The sequence below is a fragment of the Mauremys reevesii genome, linkage group 1, assembly GCF_016161935.1.
Source record: "Mauremys reevesii isolate NIE-2019 linkage group 1, ASM1616193v1, whole genome shotgun sequence".
NCBI lineage: Eukaryota > Metazoa > Chordata > Testudines > Geoemydidae > Mauremys > Mauremys reevesii.
The window spans coordinates 319,684,677-319,706,982 of NC_052623.1; the positions used below are offsets into that span (position 1 = coordinate 319,684,677).

Below are 22,306 nucleotides of genomic sequence, written 5' to 3' on the forward strand. Positions count from 1 at the left end.
GAATAGAGTGGACACATACACAGAATAACTACTTTTTCTGTTGAATTTGGTGTATGTTTAAGTGAGAGTAAGGAGGAATTATTTTTTCCCACACCGATATACAAAGTAAATGTATAAAATCTAGCATACTCCACATAAAGGAAAATAAATCTCTCTTTTCAGAAGTCACATCAATTTTGCCAAGACATTTAAAGAGCATGTAGAAGGTGGACTATATTAGGTATACCCATACTTTATTTCAGAGGACAAAAATATGCTCATTTTGTCACTTGAGAAAACAATGGTTTAAATAATAAATTCAATTTCCTAGTTTAACAGGTCTGTAGACAGAAAGAAACAATCAGCCAAACACAACACGGTTCTTAAAAACAGGTTGTGAAGTGTGAGCCTGTAGAGGATTGTGGCCTCTGTGAAAAATAAATAATTAATACTCATGATTTGTTTACAGTGTATCCACTTCTAACATTTATGCTGCATATCCCAGAATACTTAGGGCATATGGGCCTGATCAGACACCCACTGAAATCAACAGGAATATTTCCATTGACTTCAATGGGCTTTGGATCAGGCCTTGTGTGTCTGAAAATGCATTTGTGTTTTAAAAAAAGTTCACTCTTCACATCTTCCTGTCCCTCATGTTTATTGTCACCAACCCTATGGCAAAAGAATACCCTGACTCTGCAGTAGGACTCTCATGGATGCCTGTGGGAGTTACACATGCAGATTGAGGGCATGTCCTTAGTGTAGAAAAAAGTGAAAAGAAACTCAGCCAATGAAACCACATATAATACAATTCAAGGTGAAAGTAAATCTTACTTCTCAAATAGACCAAAGTAACTTAGGCACTGTATAACTACAAGTTAAAAAAGAAAATTTTAAATGTAGCACACTAAACCTTCATAATGCACATTTAAAAACCACTCATGTAAAACCAATTCCATTATAAGCATGTTCTTTAAACATGGTAACTACTATTTTCAAGGGTAAGTACATGAATGGTAAATTAAATATGGTCAATTTAAATTATTCTGTGTAAAGCAAAGATTTTTATTCTTATTAAGGCAATTTAATAATATTTAAATAGTTAAATACAAATTGACAATGACATTAAAGAATAAAATCTCATTTATTATTATACTACCTTGTAAATTTTCCAAACTCCAAATATTCTCACAATATTGTACAGTAAATTGGATTAAAACTAGCTTCAAATACTTTCCACCACATCTTTTACATTAAACATCCTGCAAAAACCCACAATGTTTATGTAATCAATTTACAGTGATTATAAAAAAATTAGCAAGAAATTAAATAAAGTAGGTCGACATGGTTCTCCCCCTACGTCAAACAATAAAATACTAGCACCATCCCAAATATAATGATTTAAAACTCCATGTTGGCTCTCTCATTTTAATAACTAAACAGAAATTATTTTCCAAAGCACAACTGTTAATATGCAAATCGGTTTACAGAGTAGTTCTTATAAGCAACATTTTTGTCCTTGCATTTTGTTCCAACAAGAAAAATATGAAGTTTAAAAAAATTAGGGGTACTGCAAATAAAGCCATAGAGTCAATTAGCAGTGAGTCCCAACCGAAGCAAAAGTAGACATTTCACGACGGATGGTACTGAAAGGGGAGAGTTCAAGCTCTGTGGTGTACTCATTGTCATTGTCATCGCTTGTTACCGTTGAAGACTTCTGGATGCATTCATCACAACAACAACAACAACATTCCATAAAGGCCCGACTGAACGGTTTGCAAAGACAGAAAAGGAGGACTGGGGTCACACAGGACTTAAAGAACAAAAGAAACTGGCTAATGAGGTGGAGGAGATCCATAGTCTGCCGAGAGACTCCTGTGGACATGTAGGCAGTCACAATGTTGCAGATGTTTTCAGGAATGATGCAAAACCCATACAAAATGGTCAAAGCCACCACTGTGCAGTTCATCTGACTTTCCAGCTGAATTTGTCGCTTGTTCCCTCGTGTGCAAGCCTTTTCTGCTCGTCTGATTTTCCTGGCTGTTACCAGAGAACAGGTAATAGTGAAAAGAGTAGGCAAACAAAAGTAGCAGCCAAAATACCACCAGAGTCTTGCACCATCATACGTGAGAGCTAATACATAAATGGTATCAGGTAATTCAGTAGAGATCTTTACCACGCACCGTTCCCCAGGTGGGCTGCCACTAAATGCAGACTCTTCCTTTGTCAGCTGGCGTAGAACGACCTCCGGAAGTGCCAACAACAGAGCACCAACCCATATAACAGCCAGTTTGGCAGTTGTTGAAGTACAGTTTTCGATCATCTCATAATACATCTGTACATTAGTGGCAGCACGAAATCGGTCTATACAGAGGGCACATAGCGTGAACGTAGTGACTCCAAGAGAAGCTACCTGTATGGGAGAAAAGTGAACACATTTTTAATATGGACGCTGTCTGAAATATATTTAAAAAATATAGGAGATGACTACAGGCTAGATCCCAAGCTGTTAACATTGTATACAGCTTGTATACAGCACCGTCACAATAAAATTTGCTAGTAAAATGTCTGTTTATTTGAATGTTTTCCATTTAAAAATCCTCCTTCCTCATATATCAGGTGAAGTTAGTTGCAATTCACGTCATTCCAAGTCATATAAAATGACTGCTATTTAAAAATACCAGCACTATTAAAATGCAAGAGCCATAATGTAATTTACTATGCTATGTTTACCTTTAAAGACATTCTGTCCGTGAATTTACAGTGCTGTAGTAAAAGGGCCAGCTTTTCAATGGTCTTTAGGTGCCCAAAGATGCAGCTAGATGTTTAAAGGGATTTTCAAAAGCAGGGGAGGGGCCTAACTCCTTTGAAATCAATGAGATTTAGGCACCTAATCTGCTTTGGCGCATCTGACAAATCTTGCTGGGGGTGGGATTCATAAGGCTGACTCAGATGCCCAACTGCCTTTTGGGTGCCACTAGCATTTAGAAAACGCCGGCTCTGCTACCACCTAACATTGTAGGCACCTGAAGTCTGTAGGGGCCAGATCCACAAGAGGATTCATCTATCTGCCATTTTAGGCACCTAAATTCTAAAATTTTGATCCTCAACCTGTCTACTCAGCTACCACCAATTGTTGCAGGTGCATAGGCATTGTGCTGCCTGTGGAGCTCTGTCTGAAAGCTTTTCTCAGGCCACCTAACAGATACAAAACATACAAAACACCACTGCCAGAGGAGAAGGCTCGGTGCCCCCTCCCCCAACCTTTGGCTTAGTGATTCAGGCACTCATGCAGGAAACCTCGGTTCACTGCCTGAGGTAGAGCAGGGATTTAAATCTACATCTCAGATCTCTCAGGGGACTGCCCTAATCACTCACCCCATGGACTATTTAGGTCAGGGGTAAGGGAGGTGTCTCATCTCTCCTGATGAAGCCATTCCACTTTGTATAAATAATTAAACATTCATTGGGCCAGCAGAAAGAAAAGGGAGAATGACTCTTGGGCCCAGTAATTAGGGTGGGAAACCTATATCTCTGCTCCAACAACTACTGAACTATTTGAACAGGCAGCATGTACTTTGTTAAAGCAGGCAGAGCTAGGACTGGAACTCTGGCCTCTCACATCCTGGGGGAGTGCTGTAACCACAGGGCTATGAGAGCAGGGGTGCACTAGTGACAGCATCTCCTCCTCAGGTTTTCTTGAGAAATAACTGACCTGGTTTAAGTACCGACGAGAAAGGTCATGGCTGTGACTCTCCAGCAAATGGAGGCACCTCCCTCCACCCCAGACGTAGGCACCTAACTCTCTATGAGAGGTGGAGATTAGGACACACCCCTCTTCTCAGTCTTTCTTACTGAGTTTAGGCAGCTCCCTACTCAGCACGCTGCCTTCTGTTAATCCTTTTTATAGGCACCCAATGCACTTTAGGTGGAGCCTGGATGCCTAACTTGGGGTTGTAAATTCCACTTGGTGGCAGGGCAGAGGTGCTGACTTTCCTCTTTCCCCTGGGGTGCTCAACCCCTGCTCCTCCACAGTCCCTGCCCCCACTCCACCCCTTCTCCAACAGCCCCACCTCTGCTGATCGCAGCAGGTGGGAGGCACTGGAAGAGAGGGGGAAAAGCTGAGCAGTTGGGCTGCCAGTGGGTGCTCAGCACGCACAATTTTTTTCCTGTGGGTGCGCCAGCCCCAGAGCCAGTGCCTATGCAGCAAGGCACGTAAAATGTGGGCACTGCAACACTCAGTCTAAATCCTCCCCTCCCCCCCGTGAATCCTACCCTAGCTGCTTAGCTACATATTTTGGCATATAAATACCTTTGAAAATCTGTCCCAAAGAGATTTACGATGAAATCCTGACCCTGCTGAAATAAATGGCAAAACTCTCATTGATTTAAGTGGAGCCAGGATCTAACCCTTTATCTTGAATATTACAATTAGATCACAGGAAACTTTTGGCTGAATATCATGTCCGAGTAGCAGGGGCTATTGCACTCTAGGATACAGGCCAAGAGTAGGGTTACCAGATAGCAACTGTGAAAAAATGAGACAGGAGGTGAGGGATAATAGGCACCTATATAAGAAAAAGTCCCAAAAAACGGGACTGTCCCTGTAAAAACAGGACATCTGGTCACCCTAGCCAAGAGGAGTGGTGGATGCCCCATTGTTCAAGCAATTTAAAACTGGACTAGACAAAGCTTTCAATAATACACTGTGAGGAACAATGTTGCATTAACAGAGCAATGGACAGGATGACCCATCACATCTTGTCTAACTCTAATATCTGTCATTCCATGTGTAAGTAGGGATCTTGTACTGTCACAAAAGATAACTCCCTATCATTTTATATTGTTTATATTTCAGTTCCTAAAGACAAATTTGTGAGAAGACCATATACATTTTTAGCCCAATCCGGTTTCCAATAAATTCAACTTCAATTCAAATTCAAAAGCAAAACTCCTGTTTACTTCAATTGGAGAAAGATTACATCCTTCAATTTTGTTGTGGTGCTCTCTAACTCATTTACTCTCATCATTTTATAGATTGCTGCTGTGCCTAAAATGTCCTGGTGCGAAAGAGCAGTGAAGGTATGTTAATAGGAATTGTTAAATGATTTTCCTGTTCATTTAGAAGAATGCTTACTTGTATAATAGATTAGCCATGTCTGTTATTAACTGGTAACATTTATGGAGATATTGGGCAGCTGGCTAATTTTTGCTTACTCAAATTCAATGTGCGGTGAGATAATTAAGATTCTATAATGGTGCATTTCAAAATGCATTCTTATTTCCATCATAATTTTGAAATATTCTTGTTTATATACATCCCATTAAAAGTTCTGCAAAGATAGATAGTGCAATTATACGCAATTATATAAATGTATCATTCATGTTGGCCTTGAGCATTTAATGGCCATATCTGATTGCTAAAATTCAATATCACTGCAAAATATTAGACCCTTGGGATTAAAACTGTTAGGCACTGGCTTAGTTGGGCAGCTTCCTGAGAGAGGGGATGAGTAAGATGCAATCTCTTATTAATTAACCTGCAATGGGAGGAATAATTAATGATGACAAAGCAGCACTGTAAACATTTTAAATCAGTGAAGCTATTAATTTTGAGAATTAAACTATCTGATAAGGCTCAAAGAAACGCTTGGTAATTCTGACAAAAAACAAAAATAACTAAAGAGAAATTAGAGTTACAGGAAAATCTTAAATAAGCATTAAAAAGTAGCAATGATTAAATGAGCTAATAAAAAGAATTTTCATACATCAGGGCTGAGCTGTCACAGTGGCAAATTTACAATTTCTGATTGTCTCTGAAACTTAAATCTTTTGTGTATTCTTGACATCAACATCTTTAACCACCTTATCTTCCAACAGAAATACCAAATGGATCAACACGGCTCTTAGCCTCTTGCCAAGAGTCTCTACATATGCAGAGAAGGGAATGCTCCCGAGTCTTAAAATGGTGAGGGAACTGCAAAAATCAGTACAGGAAAAGAGATGTTGCCTTTTTTTAAGTAAACTTTTTTCCCTCTTTTTTAATGTCTATTCTAACTGAGTAGCACAAGCACCTCCTTTTAGTGGTTTCAGAGCCCCATTATAGATTATATCAGGTTTTGCCATGGCTAAAACATTAGAAGCTGCAGTTAGAACTGGACTAACAAAAGAAGGCATGTCTACCATGAACAAACGTAACCTACGGGGTTCCTGTCATATTAACTGACTGACGACTTAGCTAGGAACAGGAGAAGTCAGCTTTCAAAATGCAACTGTTGGTTTACTGATGAAACATGCTAAATAATGCTAGCATGTGTCTGGCTCATGCAGTGGTTTCTATCTTGCACACATTAATGAATGTAATGATTCCATGGAAAAAATGGTAAAAAAACAAAATGCAGTGGAACACTCTAATCTAAATCCTTTCCAGCTCATCCAGAATAGATACGAATAGGGATTCACTCTAACTGCCTTGCTTCAAGGCACTGACACAATTCTGGGGTCTGACTGTCCCCCCTGCAGGATATGAGTAATGCCCACTGAGATCAATGGGTGTTGATCACAGCCTGTGTGAAGGGGGAGAATTTGGCCCCAGGGCATTCAATCTACTTTGCTATAAACAGTTTTACTTTTAAGTGTGTGCCTCCATATTAACAAACTGCATGTTAATCTTCAAAAATATGTCACAGTAGTGATATGAATGAGTTAAACTGACAAAACCGGGGGGACATGGATATCTATGAGCTATGAGCCAGTCACGCTCAACCTATTTATCATTGTGGGCTGCATATGCAGCTCTCTATATATACTACCTGTATGGCTCTGAGGATGTCACATGGGCTGCAGCTATGTGCTGACTGGGCCACAACTGGCCCATGGGCTGAAAACCACTGCTATGAGCGAAGCTCTATCTTTAACCCATGGCGGTATGCCTAGATAATTGCAGAACTCAGATAACTCACTGTAAATAGAACTCCAGTCAAGAAGTACAACAGGGTGGGTAAGGACAGAGGTACAGATCTTCAAATGGTATAAATCTGTGTTGCTCCATTGGCTTTGATTTACTCCAGCGAAGAATCTGGCCCAGTGTTTCAGTCTTTACTCCAAAAACCTGATTACATTGACAGGTTTCAGAGTGGTAGCTGTGTTAGTCTGTATCAGCGAAAAGAACAAGGAGTGCTTGTGGCACCTTAGAGACTGTAAAAGCAGCAAAGAGTCCTGTGGCACCTTATAGACTAACAGACATATTGGAGCATGAGCTTTCATGGGTGAATACCCACTTCGTCAGATGCATGCTGCTTTTACAGATCCAGACTAACACGGCTACCCCTCTGATTAGAGACTGTGTTACACAAGTTTAAAACTGGAGCACCACAGTGGTGAATCAGGGCCACTATGCCTTTGATTTTATACAATTAATTTATACTTTTAAGTTAGCCAGACTTTCCTCACTTAATTTTCTGATTTTGTTCCATGTGGATCTCTTACATCACAGAACTTTTCCCTCAATCCTTAGATGTCCATGAAGACACAAGCAGGCAAGGCTCGTGTTTCTCTTATTAGATCAGAACTGAAAGTTCCACATTTCCAATTACATGAAAACAAATCTGATATGCTAAGAGGAAAATAAACTCCCCCAACTGTCTTGTTCAGTAAAACCTTAATTAGGAAAGAGGAGAAAATCACAGATTTCCCCTCCTTCTCACCAACAAAACACACCCAGAAAATACTTTGCCATTAAAAATATCTCATTGAAAGATTTTCATGTTGTTTGTTTAAAAATATTTACAAGATATTGCACACACACAAGATGTACATTAAAACAGGATTTTATTGGGCACCAGGGCTGTCCTTCAGAGTTGGCATAGCCCCTGGATCAGTCACTTCCTAGCCATTAGTCAATCTTTGAGTCATTAAACAGTAACATTAAATTCATGAAAACATTCACTGGAGGAGTAAGCCAGCTTATTGCATCAGTTCTCTTCCCCCTGCCCTTCTGTGCTAGTCTGCCAGTCCCCATTCATTCACTTCAGCAGTGAACTGAACGTTCTAAAGCTTTCATCAGCTGGTCCTACTTCTATTTCTGGCCACTTTCCCACAGCGTTCAGTCCTCGCCTGCAGAACTTTAGACGTGGATCCTCCAGTTGATCAAGGGAGAGATGCAAATTAAATGAGTGGGAAAAGGCAACAGAAATAAGACGGGCAGAGAGGATTAAGGAAGAATTGTTGAACAAAACAAAAATGTAAATTAGGTCATGACATCCTGACCTCGGGGGCATGACCTTTCTTTATGGCATAGGGCCCCACCAAACTCATAGAATCATAGAATAGAATATCCGGGTTGGAAGGGACCTCAGGAGATCATCTAGTCCAACCCCCTGCTCAAAGCAGGGCCAAACCCAACTAAATCATCCCAGCCAGGGCTTTGTCAAGCCTGACCTTAAAAACCTCTAAGGAAGGAGATTCCACCACTTCCCTAGGTAACCCATTCCAGTGCTTCACCACCCTCCCAGTGAAAAAGTTTTTCCTAATATCCAACCTAAACCTCCCCCACTGCAACTTGAGACCATTACTCCTTGTTCTGTCATCTGCTACCACTGAGAACAGTCTAGATCCATTCTCTTTAGAACCCCCTTTCAGGTAGTTGAAAGCAGCTATCAAATCCCCCCTGTTCTTCTTTTCCGCAGACTAAATAATCCCAGTTCCCTCAGCCTCTCCTCATAAGTCATGTGCTCCAACCCACTAATCATTTTTGTTGCCCCCCTGCTGGACTCTTTCCAATTTTTCCACATCCTTCTTGTAGTGTGGGATGCAAAACGGGACACAGCACTCCAGATGAGGCCTCACCAATGCCAAATAGAGGGGAACGATCACGTCCCTCGATCTGCTGGCAATGCTCCTACTTATACATCCCAAAATGCCTTCTTGGCAACAAGGGCACACTGTTGACTCATATCCAGCTTCTCATCCACTGTAACCCTTAGGTCCTTTTCTGCAGAACTGCTGCCTAGCCATTCAGTCCCTAGTCTGTAGCAGTGCATGGGATTCTTCCATCCTAAGTGCAGGACTCTGCAGTTGTCTTCATTGAACCTCATCAGATTTCTTTTGGCCCAATCCTCTAATTTGTCTAAGTCCCTCTGTACTATCCCTACCCTCCAGCGTATCTACCACTCCTCCCAGTTTAGTGTCATCTGCAAACTTGCTGAGGGTGCAATCCATGCAATCCTGCAGATCATCAATGAACACATTGAACAAAACTGGCCCCTGGACCTACCCTTGGGGCATCTGCTTGATACCGGCTGTCAATTAGACATGGAGCCATTGATCACTACCAGTTGAGCCTGATGAGAAAGCTGTCTTTCTATCCACCTTCTAGTCCATTCATCCAGCTCATAGTTCTTTAACTTTCATGGCCGTGAAAAATGTGTCATAGACCGTGAAATCTGATCTCTACTGTGAAATCTGGTCTTTTGTGTACTTTTACCCTATACAATACAGATTTCAAAGGGGAAACGAGCATTTCTCAAACGGGGGGTCCAGACCCAAAAGAGGGTTATGGAGGGGTTGCATGGTTATTGTAGGGAGGTTGTGGTATTGCCACCCTTACTTCTGCACTTCCTTCAGAGCTGGGTGGCCAGAGAGTGGTGGCTGCAGTCCTAGGGTCCAGCTCTGAAGGCAACAGCACAGAAATAAGGGTGGCAATACCATACCATGCCATCCTTACTTCTGCACTGCTGCTGGTGGTGCTGCTGCCTTCAGAGCTGGGCTCCTGGCCAGCAACTGCTGCTCTCTGGCTGCCCAACTCTGAAAGCAGTGCCACCGCCAGCAGCAGCACAGAAGTAATTGTGGCAATACCACGACCCCCCCCACTACCTCTTTTTGCGTAAGGACCCCTACAGTTACAACACTGTGAAATTTCAGATTTAAATATCTGAAATCATGAAATTTATTATTTTTAAAAGCTTATGACCATGAAATTGACGAATATGCACCATGTATTTGGTAGGGCCCTATTTATGGCTACACGGGAAGGGGATCTGGAAACATTTTCTGTTGTGACATGGGGTCACTATACAGAAAATACTGAGAGCCACTGGATGAACTGATTCTGAACTCAGAATGAGACCGCATTAGCCCCTGCCTGCACACTCCTGTTATATCCATAAAGAAACTGTAAAAGTTTTTTCTGAGACTTGATAGTCTATTCTCTTATTTTGACTGCTCTATATGCACACCAACTCTTCGTTCTTAGGGTATTTTTAATGCAACATCCTGTGGTGGCGCCTAAATCCTTGTCATTTTTGCCTTAATTAAACAAATATAATCAGCTCAGTATCTGCAATATGTTCTATGTCTATTATACTCTAAATACTGCAAAGTATTAAGTTGTCTTTTTATTATTTAATGTTTGTGTTGAATGAAGGGGGGAACAAATTATAGCTGTTACAATGAAACAACAAAAATACAGAAGTAAAATATAAATCCTTGTTCCTCCTATGATAAAATGATATTTAACATTTGTTCATTGCTCTATGTTTTTAGATGTGCTACATACAGTGATGCTACTTTGCCTATTACTCTGGTCCAAAATGAAATAATCCCATGCCTAGAGTTGACTAGAAACACAATACTCATCTCCTATTAGTAATCAGCATTTGTATACTGGAGGAAGAGGCATATCAAGTTCAGGATCAGAAAAGCCCTGTGGGAATCATGAACGTTGGTATCATGGAAATGTTCTGCAGATGTATATAATGTGGCTGCTCCTCTGTAGTAGCAAAGAGCACTTATCATGGTGCTACCTGGCACACTGCTCTGTATTTGTTACCCTTTCATATGTCCTGGTGGTGCAGGTATTCTGTGCTCATTTCAGGTGGCTGTTCTTGAATTCTGCTGGAGGGGATAGTTAACCCTAGTGTCATGACCCTGGAACTAGACATTACTGCACCAACTCTTCATCAAGAACAGTAAGGAACATGATGCTTTTTCAGACTAAATGGTTTTTATTGTTTCTTTAAAAAACAACAACACACAATCATTATTTTTTAAATTTGTAATAGAGTCAATTTTAGTTCCCTTTCTTCTTTAAAACCTACCAATAAACATAAGTAAACAACACTTAGACTTTTAATAAAGGAAACGGCAGTTTTCTTAAGCGAGGCTCAAACTCTTCACCATTCTAGATGAGGTGTTCATGACCTGATTCTTAGCACTAGCACCATGACACTATTGTTAAACCTACCCATTCATACTTAATAGGAACACCCTGTCACACAAGCACTCAGTATCTGTGAGAAAGGACAGCCCACTGCCAAGACAATATTGAGTGGTGCCTGTGATAAAGCTGCCTTTTTCTTTCTACAATTGTGTGACAAATATTGCTGACCCAATTTTAAACCCAGTCTGACACAAATTCATTTCCACGCTGAAATACCGCATACAAAGTTAATGCCAAAAGCAAATTTTAAGGTCAATTTATAAACCCTCTGAAGACAGAGATGTGTAGAGGAAAGAAACACTGACAGAACACCAAATACAACAGTGCTAGTGGCTGATGTCATCATGCAGCTATAAAATGAAAACGTACCAATTTATTAAAAACTTCTTTTAAAATTACTATTTGTTAAATGCAGAAGATGCTATGCCCTGTACCAGTCCTTGCTCTGGAAAGCTCAAAATATTGAATGTATTTGTTTTATTAATGCCAAATGTATCAAACAAGGCTGTATGAACAGCCTTGGAACAGGCACAGAATGGCCAACTTTCCCATAAATGTGCCTCAAATTTGCAATAACGGGACCAACTCTGGGGTAGAGAGAGAGTAGTCAATTTTCCAGGCCAAATCAGTCTTTACACTTGCCACTAAAAATGATAATTGTGTGGTGGCTTTAGTGAGCTGGAAGTTGCCTGCCAGAAACTGGACTGATGCCACTAACACACTGTATACAGATCAATGAACAAGGCATCAGAAGACACTGACTTTTATTCACTACCAACTTGAGCTGGATTCAAATCAGCACCTGAAGGGTGATATATTCTACACCCCTTTCCCATTCCCTGAGCAATTAAATCCCTCCAAAGGTACCCTATTTCACTAAAGAATGTTATCTCTATTTTCAGCCTATCTTAACCAAACCAGTCACATTTCTATTCTAACCTCTAAATGCAGGACGGACACATACAACTAGAGAGAGGTTCCAATTAAAGTCTGGAAGTTGGGGGCAGTTTCTAATCATGGTCACCTTAAACAAGTAACTGTGGCCTTACACAAGTTACTTAACTTGTCTGCTTCCAGTTTCCAAACTATAAAAATCCCACTTCAAAGCAGGCTTCTGGTTCCATTTAGTTAATGTTTGTAAAACACTCTGAAGAAGAAAAGTGCAAGTATCATTAATATTGCCGGTCACCATACTTCTTTCTATTAAAGCCTAATTAGGATATGAAAATGAAAAACCAACCATGGAGTGCATAATGCTCCATTGCACAAAGGGGAATGGATACACCATCTTTTAGCATTCCTGAGTTTTCTTCTAATTCTTCTCTTATACCGGTGAGGCTGAGGGTCTCAATGCCCAGAGGGGGAGGATCTGCCAAGGCCAACTGCCTTTACAGTGCTGCTTGAACCCTCATACCTTCTGGCTCTGACCTGAGTGCTGCTCCTAAAATCCCTTTTAGAGAGTACTATCAAGGAAAGTGGATGGGAAAACAACGTATATTATTCAAGCCAAAAATTTCATGTAAATAAAAAGTGGAAGATTTTCAGAGGTGCTGAACACAAGGTTAAAAAGCAGCACACAGAGTTGATGGCACTCCTAGCTTCTGCACCCTCCCAAGCTATGATCCTCAGGGACTCTCTCCCCTCTCATTAAACATGTGTAAGGGGCAGGGCCGGCTTTAGGCCAATTCAACCAATTCCCCCGAATCGGGCCCCGCGCCTAAGAGGGCCCCGCACACAAGCCCTGACAGTGCGCTGTACCGGGGTGGCCCAGCTTCAGGGCAATTTAAAGGGCCTGGGGCTCCCAGCAGGACTGGAGCCTCAGGCCCTTTAAATTGCCACCAGAGCCCCACTGCTAGAGCTCTGGGGGCTATTTAAAAAGTCTGGGGCTCCCCTTGCTTCTACTGCCCCAGCCCTTTAAATAGCCCCTGGAACCCCACTGCTTTGCCAAGGCTCCCGTGGCTATTTAAAGGGACGGGCTGTAGAAGCAGGAGCCCCAGGCCCTTTAAATAGCCCCCGAACCCCGGGCTGCTGCTGCTACCCTGGTGGGGGAGGGAGGAGGAGGCACTTACCGTACAGGGTGGGCGGTACCCCCTGTACCCGCACCCCCTGCCTGCACCCAGCGCCGCACTCCCTGCCCTGCCTGCAGCCAGCCCCTGCCCGCACCAGCCCCGCACCTCCTGCCCTGTCTCCAGACAACCCCTGCCGCACGCCCCTGCCTGAAGCCAGCCAGTCCCGCACTCCTCTGTGTCCAGCGCTGCCAACCCTTGCCACACCCCCCTGCAGCCCTACCTGAAGCCAGTCAGCCCACCCCACACACCCCTGCCTCCAGCCAGCCCCACACCCCTTGCCCTGCTTGCAGCCAGACCCTACCTCCAGTCAGCCCCTGCCCTGCCTCCAGCCAGCCCCATGTCCACTGCTGCCCTGCAGTTCCCAGGGCAGTAACCCTGCTTCAATGAGGGGGGGCAGGGAGCAGCTGGGACCCACACATGGGCACACACTCGGGTGTCCAGAGAGCAAATGTGAAAAATTGGAACAGGGGTGGGGGGTAACAGGAGCCTATATAAGAAAAAGAACCCCAAATCGGGACTGTCCCTATAAAATCTGGACATCTGGACACCCTAGCACACCCCCAGGGAGTGGCGGGGATCCACACACATGAAACGGAGCTCAGTTCTAGTTCAGGCTCATCTTTTTAAAAAAGAACTTTAGGTCTGGTTAACGTACATCTGTATTTTCCCAGACATGTCCAGCTTTTTGGTTCTTAAATCGCCATCCGGGAGGAATTTTTTAAAATACGGACGTATGGTAACCCTATTGGTACAAAAAATACATACTGTGGCACATCCCTTAAAGCAGAACTTTTTACAGGGAACCAGTTGCTAAGAAATGAAAGGCTTTTTTTTACATGTTTTTTTTTTTTAGTCATCCCTGCCGGGGCCCCGCCAAAAATGTTCGAATTGGGCCCCGCACTTCCTAAAGCCGGCCCTGGTAAGGGGCATTGGAGCCTTTATTAATCAGTTAAGTTTATTTCTCCAGAAGGTGTTCAATATTCTTTTAATTATTTTCAGTTATGCAGTTGAAAAGACAGCTACAGATGACCCAAGTGTGGCAGATTTATGGGGCAGAAATGCATGCTTATGGTTTGCCGCAACGGATCTTTATTAAAAGTGGAAAGTGCACTTTAAATTAGATGCTATTAAGAGGGCCAACCTTTCAGACATAATGCTGGAAGCTCAGACAGAAAAAAAAATCTTTAAATAAATCTATTTTCACAGAAGTGTACACAATTTTATAATTGCTTGTATGTGCTTGTTAAAAATTTTCTGCACAATTAACATCCGTTAAGCAGCATTATTAGATAGCAATTAGGCATAAATTGCTAAACTAAGACTATTCAATATAGTTCATTGCATTAGTTAAGACTTTTAAATACAGTAGAAAGCAAGCTTGAGTCACCGTACAGTTACATAACTTGCTCTGGCTAATCAGACATTCTCAACTGAGCACAAGTGGCTTCAAAAGCACATATGTGACACAGGACCATAAATCCTAAGTCACTGAATTAATTGTTTAAATGTGTATAAAACTAGTTGCTGCTTATGGATTTCTGGAAGATTATATTTATCTCTTACCTACTTAAATCAGTAACATTTACATCAGAACAGACAGAGTTTCTTGTAACTTTCTCTAGTTTATAAAGTATTCAGATCTTTTGCAAATCCAAACTTTTGATAATATAAGCAAATCATGTTCAAGAATGATGTGGCTACACTGTGCAATTGTCAGATAATACAGGACATAAAAGCCATTTTAAATCACTGACATGTAACAGGAATCAGGAGTACAATGATAACAAAAAATATTTCCTACTTTGTATGAAAATGCAACATAGGAAAATTAGGATGTGTGAAATAACACTATAGGAAAGTCTTGAAATATTTTAAAAATAATAGATATTAATAGATATTAATTTCATTGAAATGGATACTGCTTATTCATTTAGTGTATTAATTACTGGCAAATGGGACTTTTAAAATCACAAAATTCAATTTTCTGACCATCATTATATTCACTACTATCCATCCATTCTCAACAAAATAAATTTGGTTATTAATAACCAAATTTGCTTAATGTTTCTACTTCATAATTTAGGCTTTTTAATATTTTATTTTAAGTTAATGTACTATGGAAACTGTTGACCACTGGACTCCACTGACTGAAATTAGATGCATCAAACTGTAGCACACCACCCAGGAACACCAGTAATACGCTGTGCCTAATATAAAGAAGTGATGACAGCTATTTTAATGGCTACATGTCTGATTCTAATCCCTAACATATATGACCATTTACTTATATTTTATTCAATGCACCTTAGTGATGTGGAAATTGACACTATAATTAGTAATGAAAATATAGTTTCCTGTGCGCCTAATAAACCATTTAAGGACCAGTTGATCAACAGTTGTTTTTTGCTCACCTACCCCATACCTTCAGGTAAAGAAATAATGTTATACATATAGTGTCAAAGGCACACAGTACAGCTTGCCAGAATTATGGGCCACACACTACTAATAAGCTTCAGTTTTCTGCTTCCAGTAAATAAATAAAGTGGAGAACCTGAACGGTAGCAAGAGTCTAGCCAGCTGGCTGAAAGCTTGGTTGGCAGAGTGTCTGAACAGTTGCCAAGAGGTTAGGAATTAAATAGAACCTGGGTCATTTTTTAAGAAAAACCAAATAATAATTTGTGGATTTGGAAATAGAAGGATAAGTTAACAGTGCACATATCACATTCCCGGTTCTTTGACTATAAAGGCACCTCCCTCACCGGACGATCAGCTTTACAAGAAGAAAGACAAACAATTTTTAAAGATACTTTCCCTTCAAGGCCCCAGGAGGCAAAAGAAGTGTAGTAGAATCAGCCTGAGTGAGAGCAATAACCTTTATCAGATTGTATGGCTATGTGAGAAATACCCAAGTATTAGCAGCTCTGAAAACCTGCCAATATATTCCTCAGTTTCTTGTGTAATTGTGGGTGCGGCAAATAAATTAATTTTCCATTCTTTAAAAAAAGTTTAGGGAATGGGAGGAAAGTCTTCATTGCAAGCACTTTTGGCAGTAAAATAAGCTGATTCTGGCTGTAATGAACGTGCACAATTTCCACATTTAATATAATTTTTAAAAATTGTAGATGGAGAAACGGCTGGAAAAGAAAATTGTCTTTTTGATGTGCCATACAGAAGACCAAGTGATCTTACTGTTCCAAACAGGGCATATTGCCTCTACACACCCGGTGGACAATGACTCTATTCAGTAGCTGTCAACATACTCTGCTAGTAATACATAGCAAGTCTGAGTTATGGAAAAAAATATGGACGCACAAACTATACATGTCTTCTCACTTTGCTACCAGAGGCCTCCTCTTTCTGCAGAAATGGTTGCTGTGGATGGGGTAAGAATCCCTATGTCTAAAGTTTACCAAAGAGTGTAAGTTTGTAAGGTACTTTGGGAGGAAAGGCGCTGTATAAATGTAAGCTATTATTATTATTATTATTATTATGAACAACTGTAATTACCTCAATGTATGGAATGATTTTGCATGAGAAGTCTGCCAGCAGCCACTTTTTGGTTAGCTCCTGAAAGATCACCAGGGGCAGGCAGAAGAAGATGATGAGGAAGTCCCAGAAGGCCAGGTTGGCCAGCAGGGAGTTGGAGATGCTCCTCATGTAGTAGTTGTGGCACACGATGCACATCACTGCCATGTTGCCCATGATCCCGATGCCGAAGATCACCACGGACAGGCACATGACCGCATAGGCGCCGTACGACTCCTCGGTCAGGGGGTAGAAAGGGTTCTTGAGCCGGGCCCGGCGGCTTGTCCCATTGCTGCGGGCTCCTGCGCCCCTCTCTAGCCCATCCCGGGAGGAGCCATTCAAAGGCAACAGCTGAGGGGCGTCCTCTCCCTCGCCATCACCCCTGGCTGGAGGGCTGCCCAAGGAGCTGTTGAAAGGCTTTACCAGGTTGCTATTCTTAAGGCCCCTGGTTTTCCCTCCCCCTCCTTCCTTGCCCCTGCCTTGCAGCTCGCTGGCTCCTCTCCTGCTCCTGGCAAGCCTCTTGGGGCTGCGCCTTGCATGGCTGCTACCTTCCTCCCCGTGCACTGCAAGCCACGGGAGAGCAGAGTATCCTCCCATCCCCATAGCTCCGGATCGGTCCGTATTCACCTTCCCCTCGCCAGGGTCCTGCCAAGGAGGACCAGGCTGCCCCCTAGGCTCCACGGCAGGAAATCCACGGCTCCTGCTCCTCACGCCCAAGCGAAGGGCAGCTTCAGCAGCAGCGTCCCTAGCCCCGTGCAGCGGGGCAGCCTCCTCTGCCGCTGCGTGTGGGGCTGTTGCTTTGGATCTGCTGGCGAGCGCTTTCTGCCAGGATCCTCTGGCCCCGTTTCCTAAACTGAATCCGCTGCCGGCCCGGCGGCTCTCCTCGTTGGGTGCGGGCAGCACTTGCTGGAGCAGCCCAGGGGCTGCCTGGCGCCGGGTCGCAGGCTGAGCACCTTCCCTCTCGCGATCCGCTCGTGCCAAGGGTGCCCGGGGGCCAGGCACTTGGGCGAAGGGGGTCAAAGCTCCGAGCAGCTGCAGGGCCAAGACGAAGGCGAAGGGCGCGCGGTGGAGCTGCATGGCGGTGAGGTGGTGGCACTCGGTGGCTCCCCCTTTATAAACAGCTGCTGCCCAAGCTGGTGGCGTCGGGAGTTAGACCCATGTCACTGCTGCTGACAAACACCCGCACACCGGCTCCAGCTGCACGGGGAAAGCGGGGGTGGGGAGAACGAGGATGGGTATTAATCAAGGACACTGTTGATCCCTTTGCACGTTTCAAGTTCGATTCATTGCCGCAGAAAATGTACTGAACGGAAAGAGAGAGACCAGAAAACAAACGAAGGGAAAATAAACTGCACGCCGAGGAGGGCTCTTGTCCCCCCGAGCCTGGCGGGACAAACCTTGAGAAGTTGCATCAACGTCTCCGAATTAACGTAGCAAGTGCAAACGCTAAGGAACCCCCCATCCAGCGCTCCGCCCTTTCTGTGGTAACAGTTGCACCGGGTCTTGAGCTGCCTATTCACGTCCTCTCGATGTTGGCTTCATCCCGGAGGCTTGTCTTTATTGCATGGAAAGATCTCTGCGAAAATACAAGCTCCCTCCCCCCTGCCACATCATTGCAAACACTAATTCCTCTTCTCCAGCGCCTGGGAGTAAACAGGTTGCTGCATGCAGCCCAGGGTGCTTAAGAGATTTGCAAAACTCTTGCTGGGATTAGCGATCGCATCTGATCAGCGGGTAACGCCGCAAGGTGAAATTAGATCATGAAATTAGCAGCGGCCAAGCGGCTCCTCCTGCCTGTTGCAAGTTCAGAGGGGAGCAGCAGCAGCCCCGGGAGTCCCCCGCTAGTAACGTGTTGATCGGCTGCTTCTCCTTCGCCAGCACGACGGGCGTGAAGAAGGGGCGGTGGGAAGAAGCGAGCCGGCGCGGCGCTGCATGGCCAGAGGGGGAAAGCTGCCTGCGAGCGCCGGCTCAGCTACCGCTGCCTGGAGCTGGGTGGCCCCTCGCCTCCCTCCCTCCCCCGGGGCGAGCTCGCGCCTCACGGAACCCTCCTGCCGCCTGCGCGCCCCTTTGTAGCGGCTTCCACTTGGGGGGAGGGACGGGGGCCCGCAGTGCGCAAGCGCCTCTCCAGGGGCCCGGCACCGCGGCTCTTCGCGCGACCTGCTGCCCCAGAGGCGAGTCGCGGCAGGCGCCGCAGGCTGGAAGAGCCGAGGGGTGGCTGCGCTGCTCGCTTCCGCTCCGTGTGCACAGGAGCTGGGTCCTGACCCCCCTCCCCCAGGCAAGACGCTGCTCCCACCGTACCCAGCCTAGGTAGACCTGCCTGGCTCACAGGGTTAGATCCGTGCAGGAGCTGCCCGGACATTGCAGGCGCAGCAGCCCCGGGGCTCCCTCCCTTGCTGCTGCCCCACACGCCCCACTGCACCCCCCCATCGTGTTCCTGGCCTCCTGTAATTCTCCAGTCCCGCCACCCCCACTGCTGCCCACTCTCCATCCAGCTACTGTTGCTGCTGCTACCTTCTCCCTGCCTGCAGCACTCCTGTTCCTTCCTGTCCCATCCTGACCCGCTTCCCTCCCAGCGGCCAGCTGCTCGCACCTTGGTCCCAAGCCTGCACACTGGCCAATGCACGTGAATGCTTGCTGGTGGCAGTGGAGCTAGAACAGAGGCTCTCCTGCTCCAAAAGTTAAGACCTGGATGGATCCCATCACCTGCAGGAGAATGGCTGGCAGTGGTAGGGCGGAACCCTTAGTGTTTACATGCACAATAGAATGCAACCTTCTGGTTGTGGGAAAGGCTTCCTGAAGGAACCACTGATTTTTTCTTTTTAAATGGAGAGTTACTAGTCCCTGCAATTTCAGCCTCTGTCATCTGAGCATCAAATAGGTTTTATCTATGTGCCCTCACAACACCCCTATCAGGTAGGGAAGGGCTCTTGTATCCCCAATTTACAGATTGAGAACTGGGAGTCAGACTTGCCCACGGAAAAGACTGTGCTAGAAAAGGGAATTGAACTGGGGCACTGGAGTCCCCGGCTCCCATGCTAACCACTGGAGTAATCTTCCTTTCCATCAGTGTTATCTCATTCCCCATGCATTTGGAGAGGGGAGCTCTCCCCCCAGGAGAAGATGTGCATCCAACGGTAAGGATGGCAAGAATGAGGGCCAGATTAAGGCATCCTGGGACCCTACATGCAGCAGGACACAGGCCCCCCAAGACCTCCCCTTTCTTGTTGTGGTCCCTCATCCATCCTCTGACTTCAACCCCACTTAGAGTGTTAATGGCAGGGGCCAAATACACAAGGGAAGTCTGTAAGTCTGTTGGATCATGGACCTACCATTAGTCTTTGAGCATGTTAGGGCTTTCTTCCTTCCCAGACAGGCAAAGGTGGCAGCAGGGTTCCCTCCCCTCAGGAGTGGCAGGAACTGTGGCAAGGGAGCTCTCCTCCCAGAGAGGTTGGGGGAGCAGCATGGGGTTTCCTTCCTAATAAGTGGCGGCATCTGTGCAGTAGCAGGGGCCCCAGTACTTTCCCCAACAGCTGGAGTGTAGCTGTTTGAGTCAGTGGGCCCACAGCTCTCTTCCCTTCTGCTCCACAAAGAATCCTCTGCTGTGGTGGTTTTGGCAGAGCTACTAGAATAAGGAGTCCAGGAGTTAACCCTGCATTTAGATAGTACAGATCAAACCTCATAGAGCTGTTGTTTCAGGCTGTGTGCAGACTCTACTAAATGTCACTGCATTGGTTACACTCAGGTTTTCAACCTTTTCTCTATAATCACAAAGGCTAGAAACTTACTTTTTTAATTTAAAAAAGAATTCTGGTGTAATTGCATGACTCTGGGTATGTCTATGCTGCAATTAACCACCAGTGGTTAGCCCTTGTCAGCCGTCTTGGGCTCCTTGGCTCAGGCTGCGAGGCTATAAATTGCGGTGTAGACATTTGGGCTCGGGCTAGAGCCCAGTCTGAGGGATCCCACAGGACAGTGTAGACATACCTTATGAGAAGGGTCTGCTCAAGGGGTAGAAGTGCTATGGCATTACCTTTCCCAGTGGACGAACTTTCCAGAAACTCACTGCCCTGATGATTTCAGCAAGTAAAGCTTGAGAAAAGGAACAGGAAGAGAATGGGAGCTGCCCAGGCAGAGTAATGGCTGGTGGAGAAAGGGATATCCAAGGATGGGACTGTAAATTTTGGTGTAAATGTGCTTGATGCTATCCCAGCAGCAAATAAGCATCAGCAGCTCCTCAAGGAGAGGCAATTGTTTGTGTTCTAAATGTTTGGGGAAGGCAGGCCCAGGTGTCTCTCTCCCTCTCCCGCCTCCACACACTCTTATATTAGTTTATATAGAGAAAATCTTGACTCTCACCACATTTCTCAGATTTCCACGAAATTCCTGCTCCTTCTCAGTGCGCCACAGTTGACCACCCTCAGGCACACTAAAATCTCCACTGAAATTGCTTTAAAATGCAAGTCCCTGCATCCCTGTTATTTCAGTTTTTGTCCAAGTTTAACCTTTTGCAGATATTATTTTCCCCTTGGTCAGCCCCCAAGCATTGAAAAATATTTCTGGCTCTGTCCCAAAACAAGCCTTCAAGCCACTCTTTTTTCACCGTTCTCCCAAGTCCCTTGTCCATTCAGTTCAACTTACAAAAACAAGGTAGTTAAAGCACACCGATCACCCAAGGCATATTTTATAATTGTGAGAGCAAGGACTAAAATCAGGACCATGGGTCCAATCCTGTGAACTCTCCCCCTGGGGAACCCCCACTGAAGTCTTGGAGTTCTGCAGGGAAAGTGTGGAACCCTTACTGAATGGGGGAGCAACCTAATGATAGATGATGTGGAAAAAGCTAATGTACTCAATGCTTTTTTTGCCTCAGTCTTCACAGACAATGTCAGCTCCCAGACTGCTGCGCTGGGCAGCACAGTATAGGGAGGAGGTGAGTAGCCCTCAGTGGTGAAAGAACATATTAAGGACTATTTAGAAAAGCTGGACATCCACAAGTCCATGGGGCCAAATGAAAGGTATCTGAGGGTGCTGAGGGAGTTGGCTGATGTGATTGCAGAGCCATTGGCCATTATCTTTGAAAACTCGTGGCGTTCGGGGGACATCCCAGATGATTGGAAAAAGGCAAATATAGTGCCCATCGTTTAAAAAGGGATGAATGAGAATCTGGGGAACTACAGACCAGTCAGCCTCACCTTGGTCACTGGAAAAATCACAGAGCAGGTCCTCAAGGAATGCATTTTGGAGCACTCGGAGGAAAGGAAGGTGACTAGGAACTGTCAACATGGATTCACCAAGGGCAAATTATGCCTGATCAACCTGATTGCCTTCTATGATGAGATAACTGGCTTTGTGGATATGGGGAAAGTGGTGGACGTGATGTTTCTTGACTGCAAAGCTTTTGATACGGTCTCCCACAGTATTCTTGCCAGCAAGTTAAAAAAGTATGGATTGGGTGAATGGACTATAAGGTGGATAGAAAGCCGGCTAGATTGTCAGGCTCAACGGGTAGTGA

At 44.5% G+C, this 22,306-nt stretch overlaps 1 protein-coding gene across 1 annotated transcript; it reads right to left on the bottom strand.

Moving 5' to 3' along the window:
- Positions 1-1,112: 1,112 nt before the first annotated feature.
- On the bottom strand, positions 1,113-18,864 carry GPR37 (G protein-coupled receptor 37). The gene is made up of 2 exons (XM_039520799.1): positions 16,777-18,864; positions 1,113-2,395 (listed from the first exon to the last, which is right to left on the bottom strand). The coding sequence occupies exons 1-2, from the start codon at positions 17,869-17,871 to the stop codon at positions 1,577-1,579; spliced, it is 1,914 nt and encodes a 637-aa protein (XP_039376733.1). The 5' UTR covers positions 17,872-18,864; the 3' UTR covers positions 1,113-1,576.
- Positions 18,865-22,306: the final 3,442 nt, after the last annotated feature.

Bases quoted from the DNA above. Each gene is read 5' to 3' on its own strand.
- GPR37 (XM_039520799.1), bottom strand. From the start codon at position 17,871: ATGCAGCTCCACCGCGCGCCCTTCGCCTTCGTCTTGGCCCTGCAGCTG. The intron at 2,396-16,776 runs GTAATTACAGTT...TCTCCCATACAG, and splicing joins AAATCATTCCATACATTGAG to GTAGCTTCTCTTGGAGTCAC.